Here is a 19,282-nt window from a genome sequence, read left to right on the forward strand (position 1 = left end):
GATTCTTGTCATTTTTGCAGACAAAATAAATTTTGTTGGTAGGGAGGCAATGCATGCAAGTGTGTATTCTAGAATACGTTCATCACATACCTCTCATGAGAGCTAACCCTGCTTTACCAGCACTTCATGTATGTGTCAACTGATCTTATACCAGCCATTCCTTACAAAGTGTGTCCCCATCTTACAGGTGGAGAAAGCTGTTTCCTGTCTTTTGTCTACTGCCTTCTCCTGGGTTCTTATTCCTCCTTGCCTGGATCTGACAGACTAGGTATTCAGCTTCCTTTCATTTGACGTGCTCCTGTAATAAGCTGGAAGCACAGCTTGGGAGTGTGTGTTCCTTGCGAACCAAACCTGGTTCTCTGTTGACTGCAGAAAAAAGCGCAGCCTCTGCCGTGGGTGCAGGAGCCTCACTGAACCTGCTCAACAGCCTGACTCTCGAACAACTCGATTTCCACAGCCCTGTGTGTGTTGCTGGTCCCTCCCCTTGGGGCACCCCCATCCCTTGAAAGATCTCACTCATCCTTTGCTCTGAGTTAACTGTGGTGTAACTACTGTTTCCTTGACTGATGATTTGGGGGATGCTTGCAAGGGATGTGTCCACATGGATTTCCATGGGTATTTAAAAGTGCTCCAATACCACCTGAATAGACAGGTGTTCTGGGAGTTTAGAGAATGAAGACACTAAACACAGCTAGTCCCTTGCAGGGGAACCTAGGGACAATTGGACATCAAGAAGTGATGCAGGAAGGGATTTGGTTTCAGGAGCGGGCTCCGTGTGTTTCAGGGGAGTGTGCCTGAATGAGGGAACAGAAGGCTGGGGGCAGTGCCCCTCCCCCCCGTGGGTCACCAGCCCGGGTGTGCCCAGAGGGCGGGCTGCGCCTTCCAGGGCCAGGGGGCGCGGCCGGCCTTCCTGGACGGTGAGTCCCATTAGGAGCCCTCGCCAGCTCTCACGGCTGCCCCTCGCTCTCCTCTTCCCGCAGGTGTAATTACTCCACGCCTCCAGGATGACGATCCAGTTCCGTTCACTCTTCCCCCTGGCCCTGCCTGGAGTGCTGGCGCTCCTCGGCTGGTGGTGGTTTTTCGCCCGTAAAAAAGAGCCCCTCGACAGCCACGAGAGAGCAGTGGAGGCGGGCGCGGTGGTGCTGCGAGCCGGCCCTGCTACCCAGGAGGCGCTCCCCGTGGAAGACGCGCGGCCTGCAGCAGCCAGCCCACTGCCCGAGAGGGAGCTGTGCGGCGGCGGCGGCAGGCCCTCGCTGGAGCCGCCGGCCCTGCTGCGAGCACACCCGGTCTGCCGGAGGTCCGAGTCCTCGGGCAGCCTTCCCAACCCCACTGACACGAGACTACGCCCGGGAGCGCGCAAGGAGGTGGAGCTCGCCCTCGCGGGCGACGAAGCCAAGTCTGTCCCTCTGGAGTGTCCCCTGCCAGCCCCCAAGGGCCTTCCGTTCCCCCACGAGGCGGTCGAGGTGTGTAAGCGAGAGGCCGTGCTGGGCCGGCCTGCAGGCCCCGGAGAGAAGGCCCGGGAGACGGGGGGCGCTGAAGGCACCGGGGACGCGGTGCTGGGAGAGAACGTGCTGGAGGAAGGGCCGGCGGCCTGGGAGCCGGCCCCCGAGTTAGAGTTACAGAGTGGCCGGGCGGCCGGAGCGGGAGAGAAGGGCCCGGGCCGCCCGCTGGACGACGACGTGGCGGAGGTGGCGCCCGAGGAGCCGCTGGCGCCCCGAGGCCGGGCGGCCGGAGCCTGGGATGGAGTCTTTCCCCGGGAGCAGGGCGGGGAGGAGACCTGGGACAGAAGCGAGAAGATCGAGCAGGCTGCCTTCCAGATCATCTCCAAAGTGATCCTGGAGGCCACCGAGGAGGTGCTGGCCACCACCGTGGGCAGGATCGCGGGCCGGGTGTATCAGGCCTCAGCCGCCCAGCCCCAAGGGCCGAAGGAGGAGAGCTGTGCCTCCGCCAGCCAGAAAGCCCCCCTGGGCCTGGAGGCCTCCGAGCCCACCGTGGCTGCCGTGGAGGCGGCCGCGGCCCTGGGGGACACGGCCCTCCCCTCTGCAGAGCCACCGATGGCAGACCAGCCAGCACCAAAGACCTACGTGAGCTGCCTGAGCAGCCCTCTGTCCAGCCCCACCAAGGACAGAAAGCCAAAGAACTCTGCACACCACATCTCCTTGGCCCCCTGCCCGCCACTGGCCACCCCCCTGGGCGAGTTGCTGGATGAGGCAGGCGGCCCGGGCGAAGAGGCCACCCTTGTCCCCTGCATGTCTGACAGCGGCCAGGCTGTCCCCTCCGGGGCCGCCTCCGGGCAGCGCTCAGATTCTGCCAGCACCTCAGGGCTTGAAGACTGTTGTACGGAGACCTCCTCCAGCCCCAGGGGCGAGGCTGCCACCCCACCGCTGCCCGAAAGTACTGTGCCTGTCAGCAACGGGGTGCTGAAGGGGGAGCTGTCGGACTTGGGGACTGAGGACGGATGGACCATGGATGTGGAAGCAGACCATTCGGGAGGTAGGCGGGCCTGGGGTATCCCCAAGAGGAGCGGGGTGTCTCCCCTCATTCAGCTGGGAAAGGCGGCTGGTCTGCTCTGCTGCTTCTGTAGTCAGATACTCTTCTATACTGTGTCCCAGCGGCTTGCAGAAATTGGGGTACAGCAGAGAGCTGGTGGGCAACTGAGAAGTGAACACTGCCCTGAACCCCAAAGCCATGGGAGCTATAACTTGGTTCCACAGCCAGGGACCCTCCCCAGCCCTTCTGAAGGAACCAGCTCAAAGTTGGGTTCATCCAGTAACTTAAGTGTACTGATCTGTCTTTACACACTAGCTTCCTAATAGCTTTTTTAAAGACGGAGAGGCCCCTTTAGCTTTAATCCCCTTGAGTACCAAGAATGGGTGAGCTTTTTCAGTGGTTTATTTCCTTTTAATAATGTGCTTGTTCCCATGTCTTCACCTGCTTTCCTTCTCCAGAAGCTCTTTCGGGGTAAGTGCCCAGAGAGTGGCCACAGCCTCGAACCTTGCGGGAGGCTCGCGCCTTCCGCCTGTTGCTGTCACCTATTCCTTCAAGAGAGCCTCAGCCATTTCTTTCTGTGCAGCTGCAGTTCCGCCCCCGGGAAAGGGGCACTTTGGTAATGAAGTGTCCAATGGGTTTTTCGAGTGCTGACCCCAGCGTAGACAGTTCAGACCGCTAACTTACAGGTCAGCAGCTCCTGACCCTGGTTTTGCAGCTTCCCTGGGGTATTCCCACTTATCTCATGGAAAGAGGCCACAGGTTCCTCTGTGGGTCTCCAACTTGCTTGTCCTGGAGGTGTTCCCTGTCATTTCAGCCCCAGGAAGGTTGGGCTCTTGCTTGGGAATTTTACTGCTCTCAGCAGCATCTGGTGTGCACCACGTGTTGTCACCTGTAAGATGCTATTACCGATTAAGACACTGCTGTTTTGTGTGTACCTGTGATAGAAAAAAAGTGCTGCCAATCATGAGTGTAGAAAAGTCAGAGGCCATAAGATGCACCCAACTTCAGGGATGTTAAATTATTTTTTTATTATTTTAAAGCATCTTAAAATGGACGGAAATCCTTTGGAAATAAAGGAGCCCTTCAGCCTCATCATGCAGACCCCAGTTTGGCAGTGGTGGCTGCTGGGATGAGTCCAGGCCGCAAAGGAGGGGTGGTGGGTGGGGGGCTTGGGGATGGCAGGTGGGGGCTGGTGGGAGCCGCACACAGCATCTTCTGAGGAAGTCAGGGCTCCGAGTGGCCCAGGGACCACTGGCTGAGGGGAGCCTGTGGAGTTGCAGTGTGGTCTGAGCCCCCTCTAAGTGCCGTCAGGGTGGAGGCCCATCCCGCTTGGTCCTGGGGGCAGCTGGGGGCCGAGCATGAGCCGAGCCCGCATCGGCCAGGTTGGCCAAGCAGACTTCTCTCCAGAAGGGCAGTTTTCCCCGCATGAAGCCTGTCTGAGCCCCTAGCGTCGAGGGAGGTGCCTCATCGTAGCTGGGAGGAGGCCCTGCCTCCTCTGTCCAGGCAGGGCCGGGTTCGTTCGGTAGGGGATTACGTCCAGGGCTTAGAGAAACCATGTGGAAAATAACCTAGTTAGTAGCATCTCAGGAGTGATCTATTTCTGGCAGTCGAGCCTTCCATATTTCAGCCAGAGCCACTTCTCTGAAGCCGTCTGACCCCTGTGTCTTGGTTGTGGGCCCCCTGGCAGACCCTGAGTGGGGGTGTCCTCTCGGGACTGAAGACCCACCGGGAGCCCTGAGAGCCTTCAGCGGTGCGCGAGTCAGGCCTCAGCAGAGGGAGGGAGGGGGCCTCCTCTTGGCGCCCCCTTTTCCTGGGCTCAGCTGAAGGCCTGCGCCTGAGTGCCCCAGCGTGGGGCCTTGGGGACCAGGGCCCTTCGTGGGAGGGGCCGCTTAGCTGAATGTGGCCCGGCTGCAACCAGTTGAGATCTGCCGAGACCCACACCAGGCACAGGCTGTTGAGGCCTTGGGGGCCGGCTGGCCTGCCCCTCCCCGCCCGTGGACTCCCCTTGCTGAGCCGACGTGTTTCTTCCCAGTCTACCCCTTGTCTCTGCTCCAGCAGCTGTGCTGGGCGCGGCTGCCAGTTCAGCAAGTGGGACTGTAAGTGACAGGCTAAAATTAGGTGTATCTACACCCCCAGTCCGCCTTTCATTGGGGCTGTTCCGAGCCTTCCAGACTGCGAGCTGACAGTCACCTGCCAAGCCTGAGGAGGGGGCGAGGGGCGGGGGCTTCCCGGGAATGCGAGTTTGGAAGTTGTCCGTTATTAACTGCTCTGGGCCCGTGTCTTTGCGCGCTGCCTCCACCCCTGCAGGTTCAGACGGGAACAGCATGGACTCGGTGGACAGCTGCTGTGGCCTCAGGAAGCCTGACGGTTTCCAGAATGCCCAGGCAGGCTCCAACCCCAAGAAGGTCGACCTGATCATCTGGGAGATCGAGGTGCCAAAGGTAAGGGCTGCGAGCACTAAGTGACCCCGGGCCCAGGGTCAATGGGCTTGGGAGAGGGGGCCAAGCGGGGGGACCTAAACGAGGAGAAGCCCCTAGGGCGCTGGAGGCTGAAGGGGTGGGAAGTCTGGAGAGCTTCCCGTAGAGCGGAATCCCTCCAGCTGACCTCGGGAGCTGCGTCCTCACACTCCCCGGCTCCTCCCCTCCTTGGGACTCTTCTTGGAGTGCGGGGCTCAGATCAGTTTGGAGATGCTAGCAAAGCAGACTGAAGGCAGGGGCTGGCCAGGAGTCCCCTCAGCATGCTCTCCTCCCGCTCCCCAACGCCGACTGTATTTTATAATTGAGCACAGCATAAATCCGTATTTTAGAGAGCTTGAGGAATATAGCAGTGTAGGAAGAAAATAAAAATCAGCTTAATCCTACCCCCGAGAGTGACTAGGAAGACTTTTATTTCCTTCTCATCTTACACCGTGTGGTTTTTAAACAAAACTAAGATTATGTTGCTTTAATTAATGCTTTTAAATATTTAACAACTTAATTTTCCTGTGTTATTCTTTGAAAATGGAATTTTAACTGCATGATTCATTGTGTGAATGTCAGTTTACTTCACCAGTTCCCCAATTCCAGGGTGCTTAAGTGATTTCTAGCTTCTTGCTTTTCTAACTTACATCTTATTAGCTTGATCTTGATGTTTGTCTCAGGGACTCAGAAATAATTGGCCAATTGCATTCTCCTGGGCTCTTAGCCTCCTGCTGAGGTGGAGGCTTGGCCTGGTGTGACCTCGAGGTCAGGTGGGCTGCTCTGACCTGCGTGGCTGGCTCCCTTGGTTATGTCTTTCCCCCAGTGACCCTGAGGGCAGAGGTGCCCTCTTCTCTCTGCTTCAGAGGTTGCAAACGGCACACCCAGGCAGCTCTGGGTACAGAGTGACCGTGTCCCTGGCAGCTCCACTATTGGGGATTGCTTTAGGGTTTGTCTTATATTGGGCTGCGTTTGGCTCCTCTGGCCCGCAGGGGACGTGTGCTCTGGAGTTGGCAGCAGGAACCCAAGGGTTCTTTCTTAGACCTTTGTTTTCTCTTCTTTTTTTCTTTTCATTTATTTTTATTAGTTGGAGGCTAATTACTTTACAATATGGTAGTGGTTTTTCAAACTGAGCCCATTCTTTGGACCTGAGCAGACTTGGAGAGGTAGAGGACTCAAAAATCCAACCTTGTGCTTAGAAACATCCCAGTGGTTAGGAGGAGAAGATGCTGCCTTTGCAGCCTCTGAACGTGAGCCCCATCGCTGGCGGGGGAAATGGAAACGGCCACGTCCTGGAGCCACTGCCTGGCGCAGCTGCTTAGTAGCTTGTGTGCAAGGAAAAGGCGCTCAGCTGAGTCTGACTCTGTGCGACCTCATGGACTGTATCTCCATGGACTATACAGTCCATGGGATTCTCCAGGCCAGAACACTGGAGTGGGTAGCCTTTCCCGTCTCCGGGGGATCCTCCCAACCCAGGGATTGAACTCAGGGCTCCCACTTTGCATGCGTATTCTTTACCAGCTGAGACACAAGGAAAGCCCAAGAATACTGGAGTGGGTAGCTTATCCCTTCTCCAAGGGATCTTCCCAACCCAGGAATCAAACCGAGGTCTCCTGCGTGGCAGGCAGATTCTTTACCAGCTGAGCTATCAGGGAAGCCAGTAGCTGTGAGATCCTGGCCAAATTAACTTAACCTCTCTGAGTTTGTTCCGTCAACTGTAAAATGGTGATAAATAGATGCTGTTTGTTTCCTGCATTTACTGAGTAACAGTAAGTGCTCAGAACAGTGCCTGGTGAGTGAGTGCCGAGAATATGTGTGAGCCTGACCTGGTGTGAAGCAGAGGTGGGTCTTGGGGATGCTCGGGTTTGGCTTGTTAACCCTCTCACCCCTCTCTCTCTCCCGAAGCACCTGGTTGGTCGGCTGATTGGCAAGCAGGGACGCTATGTGAGTTTTCTCAAGCAGACATCTGGTGCCAAGATCTACATCTCCACCCTGCCTTACACCCAGAACATCCAGGTCTGCCACATCGAAGGTCAGTGGCAGCCGCTGCCTGGGTTTTATGACAGTTTTCTTACCTGGAACGTAAGTGACTTGAAGCATTTGAGTCCCACTTGCTCCCTTTTGGAATCTAAGTCTCTGAATAGAAAGCCCTGCTTGGTGAAGGGAGTGGGTGAGTCTTCCCTGTAGCCTCATCTTCACTTACAGTACTTGAAGGAGACTTAGGATCCCCCAGATCTTCTGGCGGGAAAGGGGTGGGCACTCGGGGACTGGCCAGGGATCCTGGGCTGATGGTGGACGAAGGCTGGGCCTCCCCGTCAGCTAAGTTCCTGTTGCATTGGTGGAGTCATAGACAATAGAGGCCCAGTGTGAAAGGACCACAGGCTTCCAGCTTTATATGCGGCTCACCTTAAGGTGAGGCTTGGCATTTCGGCACCTTAAAGGTGTGCCTGAGCTCTGGGGAGAGTGTGGTGTGGGTGGGCGTGAGTTCAGCTTGCTCCCTGTCTCAGCCGGTGACTGTGGTCTGCCCCACACGCAGGCTCTCAGCAGCACGTGGACAAGGCACTGAGCTTGATTGGCAAGAAGTTCAAAGAACTGAACCTCACCAACATTTATGCCCCCCCGCTGCCTTCGCTGGCGCTGCCTTCTCTTCCAATGACTTCCTGGGTGAGCATGCCCCTTCCTCCCTGCCAGCCCCAGATGGAAGCTCCCGAGGCTGTGGGCAAGGAAGGCCTGGGGCACACTGAGGCCTTCGCCTGTCACCTCCGGCCAGCGGTCAGCTCTGCTTTTAGTTCTCTGGGTTGGGCTGGGGGCCAGGGTGCTGTAGGAAGCCAGAGGCCTCTCAGTCCTTGCTTGGAAGGACCACTCTCCCCACCTCTGCCACCTGGGCAGTCTGTTCTCAAGGCAGTTGCCTAGAAAGGACTGCTCTCTGCTGACTGGCTGTGCAGGCTGACTCGGGACGCCTTAGAGCCGTGCCTTGTCCTGATCAACTCTGGACCTGGTTCGGGGACACCCCCCCACCCCGGCTGTGGATTTGGGTCTAGCGGTGGCCCCTGGTGAAGGAGGCTCTTCCCCTTCCATCCTCACAAGGGACACCTGGGTCATAAAGGGAAAGAACCCCCACTCCATCTCCACCCCTGGGAGCCCTAGCAGAGGAGGAGCTGGCATTTTGGGGCCTGTGTGCTGGGGCTGTGGGGTCTCTGGGGCCTGTCACCCCATCCTGCTGTGTGCCTTCAGCTCTATGAGCCTAGTCTCACTGGGAGCAGAACTGTAGGTTTCTAAAGGCTAAGAACACTACATTTCACACGTAGGGTGGGTGTGCGCTCCAAGAAAGTGTTTAGGATGCTGGCCTTTTCATTCTGTGTCTTCCTCCCTCCCAGTACCCTTGTGCTTTGAGGGAAGGGGTAGATGTCCTCTGCCTTCTTGTGGATATTCGGGAGTGGGCTGACCGCCACTCCACGCTTCACTTCTGAATCATCGGGATTTCCCGTGAGGCGTGGCCCCAGACCCACTCTGTCTTTTTCAAGTGGTTGAGCGGTTGGTGAGGCCTCCTCTCCTTGTGCTGTGAGTGGCTGGTGGGGCTGGAGATAGCCCGCAGGGCCGGGGGTCGGCGTGGAGCTCTCACCCGAAGCTCTTTCTGTGGCTGCCTGGCTGGGAGGTGGAGTGGATGCCCTGCTGTGTCCACAGCGCCTCGTTGTTGCCTTAGCTTGGAGAGACGTCAGCGGTCGCGCTGGAGCTCCTGGGGTCAGCTGCCGTTGCAGGGAGCTGGCAGGGTGGCCCTCAGGCTGGACCGTCCCTTCCTCTTGCTCTTAGTGGCCTCCCCATTCCTATTTGCCGTCCCTGGGTCTTAAAGAGCCTTGAGACGAGGTGGCCTGGGCAGAAGCTGTGCCCAGGCCTGTGGGCAGCCAGATAATCTATCCACTGCGGATGCCTGGGAGCCTCCTTGCCCAGCTGAACTGAGGCCACCCCTCATGGTTACTTGGGGCATTGCAGGGCCAGGGCCACAGGGGAGCCAAACACTTTGAACAGCTTAAGAGAGTTTTCCTTGGACCTGTGCTGTCTAGGAGCCGTGTTGCTTTGGTTTGCTATGCCTTTTTCCAAGATGTGCCAATTTGGGTTCTTGCCCTGGGGCCTCAGAGTTTATCCCAGGTGTGAGAAGGGTTGCTGAATGCACGTGCCCCCCCCCCGCAGCTCATGCTCCCGGATGGCGTCACTGTGGAGGTAATCGTGGTCAACCAGGTCAACGCCGGGCACCTGTTTGTGCAGCAGCACACACACCCTACCTTCCATGCGCTGCGTAGCCTGGACCAGCAGATGTACCTCTGCTACTCTCAGCCTGGGATCCCCACCTTGCCTACCCCGGTGGAGAGTAAGTGCTGCCCTCGAGGTCCGAGGGGCGCCGGGCTCTGGCCAGGCTCGGGGAGAAGTTTTGAGGGTCTCCTCTTGTTCTGCCCATGGTTTTAACCAGCAGGAGGCTGTTCTGGGGCTCTTCATGGGAATAGCATCCCTGAGTTCTTGGTATGGGGTGCACTGGGCTCCCATTTCCTGGCTAGCTCAAGCTGGTGTTTCCATAGGCTGACGGAAAGAAGGGGTCAGAATACAGAGTTGGCACGGCAGTTCAGATCCCAGCTCTGCTGCCCGCCTGTTGAGGGAGGGGGGTGCCCACGTGGTCTGGGAATTGGGGTGGCTACTGTGTATGTCAGACAGGCACAGTGCCTGCTGCAGATGCCAGGCCCGAAGATGGTCCCGGTTTCCGGTGACGGTGGGTTGGGGCATCTCCAGTTAACAGGTGAGGAAACGAAGGCTCTGAAGTCAGTGACTTGCCCAGGTGGCCCCTGCTCCGGAGCTCTTTTATCTTCGTCATCCTCGTTAGCAGAGATCTGATGTCGCTAACCTACCATATCAGGGAGTCCTAACCTGAAGCCCCCAGTGGGCTTTAAGACATAAGGAAAACTTTTGAAATTTGGGGGGCATTTTATATTAAGGTTTTCATTTTGGAGGAATATTGTCAGGTTCTCTGGTGTTGCTTCTACCCAGAAGTGAAGACAGAACTGGAGGCCAGGAGGTGACTGGACTGTACTGGGGCCTGCCCTTAAGGGTCAGGATATAGTGTGGCCAGCCGTGTCACAGGCCCCCGCCCCTGCTGCCCCAGGCTGGGGTTGGTGGCACTCAGGGCCACCTGCTCTGGCCTGGTTGGCGGCCCCAAGTATACTGCTCTCAGCACCGTCCTGAAGCAAAGGCCAGAAGAAGTGGGCTTTGGGCTCGGGAGCCCTCGGTCTGGTCTGCGGTGGGCCAGAGCAGGCCCTGGCAGCCAGCCAGAGGTCTGCTGCCCTTGAGGCTCTGGATTCTTTCTGGGACATTCCCTTCAGAGTATAAGGCAGATGCTGGTCCATTCCCTGAATTCTGGAATTTACCTGGCTTATTTCAGGTAATCTGTGTCCACCTCTGGCCTCATTAAGTCTCAGAGAAAGGTGTGGGTGGGTGCTTTCTTGTCTGGGGGGTGTTGGGGGCAGCAGAGATGCATGGCTGGCGGATACTGCCCTTGGTCCATGCTGGGCCCGGGGAGGGTCTGTGGCCGCCCCGCCCCGTGCCGGCTCTGGGCACACACTCTCATCTGCCCACAGTAACGGTCATCTGCGCTGCCCCCGGCGCGGATGGGGCCTGGTGGCGAGCCCAGGTGGTGGCCGCCTATGAGGACACCAACGAGGTTGAGATTCGCTACGTCGACTACGGCGGCTACAAGAGGGTGAAAGTCGACATGCTGCGGCAGATCCGGTGAGTCGAGTCAGCCGTGACGTCTGCAGAGCCGGCGCCTGGAGCGTGGGTGGGTTCTTCCTGCTGCTGCCCACTCTGTTTGGGAGAGGATGATGCAAATGAACCCCATGCCCGCCTCAGCCAGACAGAGTGGAGAGCCCCGTCTGGTGGAAGAAGCCTGGGTGTCGTTCGGCACAAGGGGGTGACTTCGCTTCAGGCGCGCGATGCAAGCAGCGCCTCAGAGGCCGGGCCTGTGCAGGGGAGCTGGGAGCGGTGTGGTGCCTGGCGTGTGCGCCGCTGTGTGGCTTCCCTGGGTTTCAGGGTCACGGCGCTGAGCAGGAGGGGCACGTCGGCCTGGGGTGGGCAGCGTGGCGTCCAGGCTGAGCTCGGGCCTGGCCTGTCTTTCAGGTCTGACTTTGTGACCCTGCCGTTCCAGGGGGCAGAGGTGCTTCTGGACAGCGTGATGCCTCTGTCAGGTAACAGGTGGGGCCTGGGCCTGGGCCTGGGCCTGGGCCGGGGCGAGCCGGTCTTCTCTGTGGGACCCTGTCCTCACCTTCCAGGCTTAAGCAGCACAGCTTGCGACCACTTTGTTTCCAATGGACTGGTCTGGGTGGAGGCCCGAGAACATGCATTTCTAACAAGTTCTCCCGTGGTGCTGGTCCCTGGACCCCCAGACCCCTGCTTTCAGGCCCACTGCTCTAGCCTCCACCCAGGCCTGCAGCTTTGAGAGGCTTCCTAGAGACACGTCTCTGTTCCTAGATATTCCCAGACTTAGCCCTGTCCTCCCTGCCTCTCACCCTGGGTGTGTCCTTGTTCTGGACGTGTATGATCTGACAGTGCTGTCCGCGCACCCCGCCCGCTTGGAATCGCTGCCCAAAGTGGACTGTGTGGCCAACTTCCTGGGTCTGAATGGCACCTGCCTCACTGTGGCAGTGGGTTGACCTTCAGACACTGACCTGTGTTTCACATGTTCTCACCTGTAACATGTGTTCCTGATTCCGTGAGATAGCAGTCCGTTCAGCCCCTGGATCAGTGTTGGTGGCGGCGATGCTTCCACTGGAGGCAGAGTCTCTGTCCCTGTGCCCCTCCGGCCCCTGGGGGTGGCATGCAGCAGGCACCCCAAGCGTTCCCAGGGAGGCCTTGGGGCTCTGCACCCAGCTCAGGTGTGGCTCTGTCCTGTGAGGTCTGTAAGTCTGTGGCAGCGTGTGAAGTCTGCTAGAAAACACCTGCGAGTTTTGTGACGCGTGCCCCACCTCGGTGAGAGCTGAACGCTGCTCTTCCCTCTCCTCAGACGATGACCACTTCTCGCCTGAGGCGGACGCGGCTATGAGCGAGATGACGGGGAACACAGCGCTGCTGGCTCAGGTATGTGGGGCGGGCGGGCCTGTCCCGGGAGCTCCCGCCCGGCACCTCCAGCCTCTCTCAGCTCCCGGCTGCATGGGAGCGGACCTTGGGCGCCTGTTGCCCGTGGCCCACGCCCTGGGTTGGCCAGCAGTCTTGGAGAAGGGCCTGGGGTAGCTTACAAACACCATGGGGGGTTTTGTTCTCTCAGGTGACGAGTTACAGCCCGACCGGCCTGCCTCTGATTCAGCTGTGGAGCGTGGTTGGAGATGAAGTAAGTTCGGGCCTCCTCTCCCCCATCACGCGCAGGACGCTCAGTGGCCACAGTCAGGGTGGGATGCCGCTGTCATCCAGGGGTGGCGGCCGGAGGTGCAGCTGAACCCCCACAGAGCTGTGGCAGCCCCCGTGGCAGGACATCCTTGGGCGCTCTCGGACCTTGTCCCTTGGGGTTTTCCCCTTCGGCTCCTGGTACTAGAGCGTGGAGAGCCTGCTCGCCTGCTGGCAGGGCCTGTCCATGAAGCCCTGGCGGGCCCGGCCCAGTCATTCAGGTGCTGGTGGTGGGGCCAGGGCTGAGGCGGGGAACCGCGCCGGCCCAGATGCTGGCCCGGTGCCACGGCCGTGCTCTCCAGGGCCTCTCTCTCCTAGGTGGTGTTGATAAACCGGTCGCTGGTGGAGCGAGGACTTGCTCAGTGGGTGGACAGCTACTACTCGAGCCTCTGACCCACCCCACACTGCCTCTGGAGTCTGTTTTGCACTGTTGAAATTGGGCTTGGCACTCAAGGAAGAGACTTTACAGCAGAATTACAAACATTTGTCCTCCCCAGAGAGTCCTTTCGTCCCGTACTGTGGTCATGTTGAGCTGTTTCCGTCTCTGAGACGAGAGAATTGTGGTTCTTTTCAAAGCCATCAGATGGCGAGTAACAAGCCTGTCGGCTTAACCTGGTTCCAAGCTGTTTATGAAACAAAAAAAAAAATGAAAGGAAAACTGTCTCAACTAGGTTGTCCGGCCCCCCCTCCCCCATTCCCTTCCTGCCTCCATCCTATTTCCTCCCAAACCCAAACCCCTGTGAGCGGACAGGCCAAGGGATGTGTTGCTTGCTTTTGGGGAAGGGATTCTTTTACCTTCAAGTCTTTCTTCAGGGAGCAAGACATGAACTGACTGATGGGCATCAATTGCTTGTATAGCTTACGAATGAATTTATGATTTAACCATTTTTTATGAACTCCATCTAGGTCTCTAAGAAGACAGACTTTTTAATGCACCTGTAAATACAAAGCAATCGTACCTCTGGCCTCAGTCAGTGATAGAGGAGGGGGATCTTATCTTGCCAAGCCTGGTTGTAATTTGTAACCATTTTCTATTTGTGCAAACTCTGTAAATATGTTTAAAAAATGTAATTATTTTGTACAAGATACACTGGAGAACAAAGGGAACTTGCAGTTTTTCCACATCCCATGTCATCTGTGGCCGCTGCTTGTCCCAGCTCCCATCGCCTCCTGCATAGCCGGACAGGGTGAGCGTATGGTATAGGGTGTGACCCGGGGATTTTTTTTTTTCTGTACAAATTTATTTAAAAAAAAAAAAAAAAACTCATTGGATTACCTTGCAGTGGTGTGTGTTGATTCTTTTTTAGACTGATTTCATGCAGCATTGTGCAATTTAAGTAACTTAAACACACAAACATATAAATCTCAAATTTTATACACTGTAGCTTCTGTTTTTTTCCCATGGTGAACACAGTTGGGGAGTCGTGGGGTGGTTGTGAGTGTGGCGGGCTCTAGGGAACCACTTAAACTAGGAGACTCATGGCTCTTTGAAGACAATTTAGTCAAAAATTTCCATCTGGCTTTTTCCTCCCCTTTGCTCCACAAGGTGGCGGCCAGCCTTCCCTTGGCTTCCTCCTGTGATAGTCTCAGACAGCCAGGCTTGAGGAGAGAGCACTGGTTGCCCAAATTCTTTGTGCATTTTAATAAACCTGTGAAGTGATTTAAGAGCAGAACCAAGTCTTGATCTAAAGGCCTCTCCTCTTAAAGGTCGGCTCAGGGCCGTGAGCCCCGGCCTCTGGGCCTGCCCACCCCTCCAGGGTTTCTGGAGAGCTAAGAGAGCCCCAGGGCCCTTCACACAGAAGGTCTTCTCCCCAGGGCTGCAGCCTCTCACCCTGGCTTTGGGCACCGAGTGGATAAAATGCAGGCTTCAGTTTCCATGATCAGATAATGGTTGTGGTACTGGTGGCATCCGGCTCATTGTGACCCCATGGACTGCAGCATACCAGGCTTCCCTGTCTTCACTCTCTTGGAGTTTGCTCAAACTTGTGTCCGTTGAGTTGGTGATGCCATCCAACCATCTCATCCTCTGTTGTCCCCTTCTCCTCCTGCCCTCAGTCTTTCCCAGCATCAGGGTTTTTCCTGTGAGTCAGCTTTTTGCATCAGGTGGCCAAGGTATTGGAGCTTCAGCATCAGTCCTTCCAATGAATATTCAGGGTTGATTTCCTTTAGGATGGGCTGGTTCGATCTCCTTGCCATCCAAGGGACTCTCAAGAGTCTTCTCCAGCAGCACAGTTCAGAAACATCAATTCTTTGGCAGTCAGCCTTCTTTATGGTCCAACTCTTGTGTCTGTACACAACTACTGGAAAAACCATAGCTTTGACGATATGCGCATTTGTTGGCAAAGTGATGTCTCTGCTTTTCATGTACTCTGTCTAGGTTTGTTATAGCTTTTCTTCCAAGCAGCAAGCGTCTTCTAATTTCACGGCTGCAGTCACCATCCTCAGTGATTTTGGAGCCCAAGAAAAATTCTGCCACTGTTTGGTATCAGCCTCATAAGGCAATGAAATGGAAATATCCCTGCTGGAATGGAGCTTGGCCCTCAGCAAGCTCAGTCTGCCAATAGCCCTCAGTTCCAGCCGTAAGTGGGTTGTGACTTTGGTCTAGTTGGGTTATACGCGAGGCTAAGCTTTTTCTCTACAGTTTGCATTGCTGGAGCGGGAAGTGGTGTGAGGCAGCCTTTAGGCTGGTCTGAAGAGGGCTCTCCCTGCTGGGGGTGGAGGCATGGCTTCTCTCTGGGAAGCAGTGCGGGGTTTGTGACAGCCGGAGCCCGTGATTCTGTGCAGGGCAGGGGGCAGGGGAGGTGACGGAGCGGAGGCCAAACCGGAGCGGCCCAGCCAAGACAGCTTCCTCGGGGAAGGCTCTGGCGCTGAGAAGTGATGGGATCAGGGCCGAGGGCCCAGGCTCACGGAGGGGAGGCGGTGCCTGGTGTCTCAGGGCTGGAGTATTGGAGAAACGTAAGTTACTGAGGAGCCTATATGCTTTGGATAAACGCTGTTCAGATTGCCATGGGCCTTGGATTAATTTCCAGAGTTCTAAAAAAGTTAATTTTGACCATTTTGCTGGTACTCGTGTTGCCTTTACTGAGGAGTGGATTTCCAGGTTCATGGAGGTCCTTACTCTGCCAGGCCAGATGGCGTCCCTCTGGTTGGTGGTGTGTGCTTGGAATTACCCGGGGCCAGCTTAAGTGTAAACTTGAACTCTTAAATGGGAGAAGCTGGGGCTGGAGAGGACAGGGATGATCTCCCCAGGTGTGGGGGAGAGTGGATGGCTGAGCGCAGGAGCCGGAGAGCTAGCCTGTTCTCACTGCAGCTGCTTGTGTGGGCTGTAGCCCCTCTGGTCCTCGGGGCCTCGTAGGCTGTCGGTGTCAGAGTTCTGGGGTTACTGCTGCACCACTGTAGGCTTCAGGTCAGGGTTGAGCTGGAGTTACGGAGAACTTACTGTCAGATGCTGTGCTGCTTTACAGTAATCCTTGGTCCTCAAAAGGCTCACTGGTAAAAAATCTACCTGCCAATGCAGGAGACCCAGGTTCCATCCCTGTCTTGGAAAGATTCCCTGGAGAGAAAAAATGGCAACCCACTCCAGTGTTCTTACCTGGAGAATCCCATGGACAGAGGAGCCTGGTGGGCTACAGTCCACGGGGTCACAAAAAAGCTGGACATGACTTTGCGACTAAACAACACTTGGTCCTCTTGACAACCTGTGGGGTGAGCCAGGGCCTGACCACAGAGATAGACAGTGGGGACTGCGCTTTGCAGGTGGAGCAGATTGAGGCTGAAAGCCAGGTTCTCAACCCCAACTCCTCTATGGCAGTGTGAGAAGGATCATTCGTCCTCCTGTGTCCCCAGACACCACAGTGGCTCACTGACCTGCCTCTAGGAGAGTCAGAACTGAGAATTGGAAAAACACAGATGGGAGAGATACATCACTTTACCGCTTAGAAAAATTAAAATTTATGTAAACAAACCCAGGAGAAACTCGTGGCACCTAGGCCAGACAGGAAACATTTAAAATCTGATCTAAAAGGAAAACAGTCTCCGTGGGCGTCAAAGAATGTGGACAGAAAATTGAAAACCCAGACCCATCTCTAGACCGGCTCTGTCCAGCGACATGGAGTGTGAGACATTTTAGTATAGTTTGACATTTTCTAGGGGTCTCAGTTAAAAGGAAAGAGCAGATGAAATTAATAAGTTTATTTAACCTATTGCCACGTGTAATGGGTGTTAGAAATGCTGAGGTATTTAGATGTTTTTGTATTAGGTCTTTGGGATCCCATGTGTGTGTGCACTCACAGCACCTCAGGTGCTCCGCAGTCAAGGGGGGCTGGCGGCTGCTGGTCTGGGCAGCTCAGGGCTGGACTGTTGCCTTCATCACTATCACTCCAGTAACGACAGCCTCATGTGTAAACTCTTACTCAGAAATTCTGGGTTCTTTGGTGCATTTATTTCTCCAGATGAACTAGAATGATTTTTTGGGGGGGGAGGGGATTGTGGAAAATGTTCTGCCACACCTGAAAATAATGCATTATTGTTGATTTGGTTTAAAATTTTATGTAATTATTAAATTCAGCTTGTAAATTAAATCTGTTTTCCTTTTTTGCTGTCTGCCTCCACCCCCTCCCCCAGTTTTTTTCTTTTTTGCCTGTACTACCCATTTCTAAGAGAATTACATTAAAGGATTTTTGTATGTATTGGCATTGTGTTTTCCTGTCTTTCCTTTTTGGTGAAATCTGGAAAGTCAGCAGGTGAATTTGACTTGTTGATTGTGATCCCTGTTGTAATATTATTTGGTGTTTAGTTCATTTTCCTGTTGCTTTCTAATTGGCTCTTTTTTTTGCTTTCATCATTATTTGCTTGGTCAAAAATTTTCCCTGTAGTAAATTGAGTATTCAACATCTTGATTCTGTGCTATCAGTGAGTTTAAGTTACGCACTTTTCTCCCTGAACAAGAAGAAACTCAGCAGAATGTCAGATTTCTGCCCTTCCTACAAGTACGTGCGTGCACACGCACACACACACACACTCTATGTCCCCTGAGTTGTGTTGAAATTATCTAGAAGACAGTTCAGAATTATAAACTTCTCACATATGCCTCTATCTCAAGAATGGTTTAATGGTGACATTGAACTTCAGCCATGTTATCAAAGATTTTTGCCCAACTCACTGTTTGGAGCTTTATTGCTCATCTGTTTCTTTTTTTAAAATTTTATTACCAAAAATTAAAAATGTGTTACCAGTTGAAGGATGATTACAACATTGTGTTTTTCTGCCCTGTGCCAGCACGGATCAGCCACGAGTGTACACGTGTCCCCTCCCTCTTGAGCCTCCCCCTCAGCCCTCTAGGTTGTTGCAGCCCCCGTTTCAGTTCCCTGAGTCACAGAGCAAGTTCCCGCTGCCGTCGTACACGTCAGTGTGTGTTTCCAGCTGCGCGCTCCACTCGTCCCACATTTTACCCTCCTCCGCGTTGCAGCCCTGCAGGTAGGTCATCAGTACCGTCTTTCTAGATTCCATATATATGGGTTAATGTAAGGTATTTGGTTTTCACTTTCTGACTTCACTATATAATAGGCTGTAGGTTCATCCACCTCATTAGTACAGACACATGGGCCCCTTATCTTTGACAAAGGAGGCAAGAATATGCAATGGGGCAAAGATAGTCTCTTCATTAAGTGGTGCTGGGAAAACTGGACAGCTACCTGTAAAAGACTGAAATCAGAACACTTCCTAACACCACACACAAAGAGAAAATGGATTGAAGACCTAAATGTAGGATCAGAAATAATCAGAGGAAAACAGGCAGAATGCTATTTCTTACATACCTGTTCCTGAGTTACTTGGGTTCAGTTTTAAAGTTATTTTGGGTTGTGCTGGCTTTTGGCTGGGGTGACTGGGCTCTCCAGTTGCAGAGTGGGGCTCGCCTGTTTTGCAATGCCCAGGCTCCAGGGTGCGTGGGCCTCAGCAGTTGCAGCACAGCTGCTGGTACCCAGGCTCCTGGGGTCCTCCCAGACCAGGGATGGAACGTGTGTGCCCTGCACTGGGCCACCGGGGAAGTGCTTTTGATTCACCTCTTTTTGTTGTATTTCTTCTGACTTTTCTGTGTTTTCAGAACACGTATGAACCGTTGGCCATCTAGAACCTGGTCTTTTTGACCTGAGGTCAGGCTTAGTGTGTCTGCTGGAGCTGACACCTGCCAAAAAACTGCCCTCCCTCCCCCTCCACACAGCAGGATCACACATTCTGACACCAGGCACCGTTAGTAAAGGGTCCTTGGTCCCAAGGCTGAAGCTTCAGGAGGCAGCGTGTGCCCTGCTGGCCCAGCATCCGCTGAGTTCTGGGTGGAGATTAGACTGTGTGCCCAGGTCCCCATGGGAAGACAGTGCGGAACGGAGCTGCAGTCACCTGGAGAGGGGGTGTGGGATATCCCAAGCAGGCCTGTCGTGAGTCATGAGGTGTGGGGGCTACGTGTGGCTTATCCTGATCAATGGTGTCGTTCTGGGCCCCAGACTTTCCTCTGAGGACCCCGAGTTCTGGCCATGGCCTTGGGGGCAACTTCCTTACTCCCCAGCCCCCGTCTGTGAACCACTGAATTAGGTGAGCACAGAGATGTCTGCCAGGTTTGACTTTACACTGATCTCTGAGGGCCTTCCTGGCGATTCCTCTTAGGAGGCTAACTTATTTTGTATTTTTACAAAGCACATTATCTAGGACAGATCTTGGCTCTTTGTTGCTAGCAATAGGCCCAGCTAACAGGGTGGGGACAGATGGCCCCCTTCTATCTCGACCTGGGATGGCTGTCTCGTCTTGCCCCGCCCCTGACTCGGTGATGGACAAAAGCTCTGCCTGCTCCCATTGGTCTCTCCTCTCCACTGAGCACCTGCTGTATACCAAGCGTCCTGCTGTGCTGTGCTTCGTCGCTCAGT

General features: G+C 55.1%; 1 protein-coding gene across 2 annotated transcripts in view; it reads left to right on the plus strand.

Annotated features, from left to right (window-relative positions):
• AKAP1 (A-kinase anchoring protein 1) overlaps positions 1 to 17,053 on the plus strand; it is a 33,983-nt gene extending 16,930 nt beyond the window's left edge. For both annotated transcript variants that reach the window (XM_061142596.1, XM_061142597.1), the window contains exons 2-11: positions 981 to 2,493; positions 4,798 to 4,931; positions 6,852 to 6,978; positions 7,483 to 7,610; positions 9,135 to 9,312; positions 10,568 to 10,718; positions 11,106 to 11,173; positions 11,989 to 12,062; positions 12,250 to 12,312; positions 12,684 to 17,053. In XM_061142596.1, coding sequence (XP_060998579.1) covers positions 1,005 to 2,493; positions 4,798 to 4,931; positions 6,852 to 6,978; positions 7,483 to 7,610; positions 9,135 to 9,312; positions 10,568 to 10,718; positions 11,106 to 11,173; positions 11,989 to 12,062; positions 12,250 to 12,312; positions 12,684 to 12,758 — 2,487 coding nt within the window. In that variant the 5' untranslated portion in view covers positions 981 to 1,004 and the 3' untranslated portion in view covers positions 12,759 to 17,053. The remainder of the gene's footprint in view (positions 1 to 980; positions 2,494 to 4,797; positions 4,932 to 6,851; positions 6,979 to 7,482; positions 7,611 to 9,134; positions 9,313 to 10,567; positions 10,719 to 11,105; positions 11,174 to 11,988; positions 12,063 to 12,249; positions 12,313 to 12,683) is intronic.
• The last annotated feature ends 2,229 nt before the right edge of the window (positions 17,054 to 19,282 follow it).

The sequence above is a fragment of the Dama dama genome, chromosome 5 (assembly GCF_033118175.1).
Source record: "Dama dama isolate Ldn47 chromosome 5, ASM3311817v1, whole genome shotgun sequence".
NCBI lineage: Eukaryota > Metazoa > Chordata > Mammalia > Artiodactyla > Cervidae > Dama > Dama dama.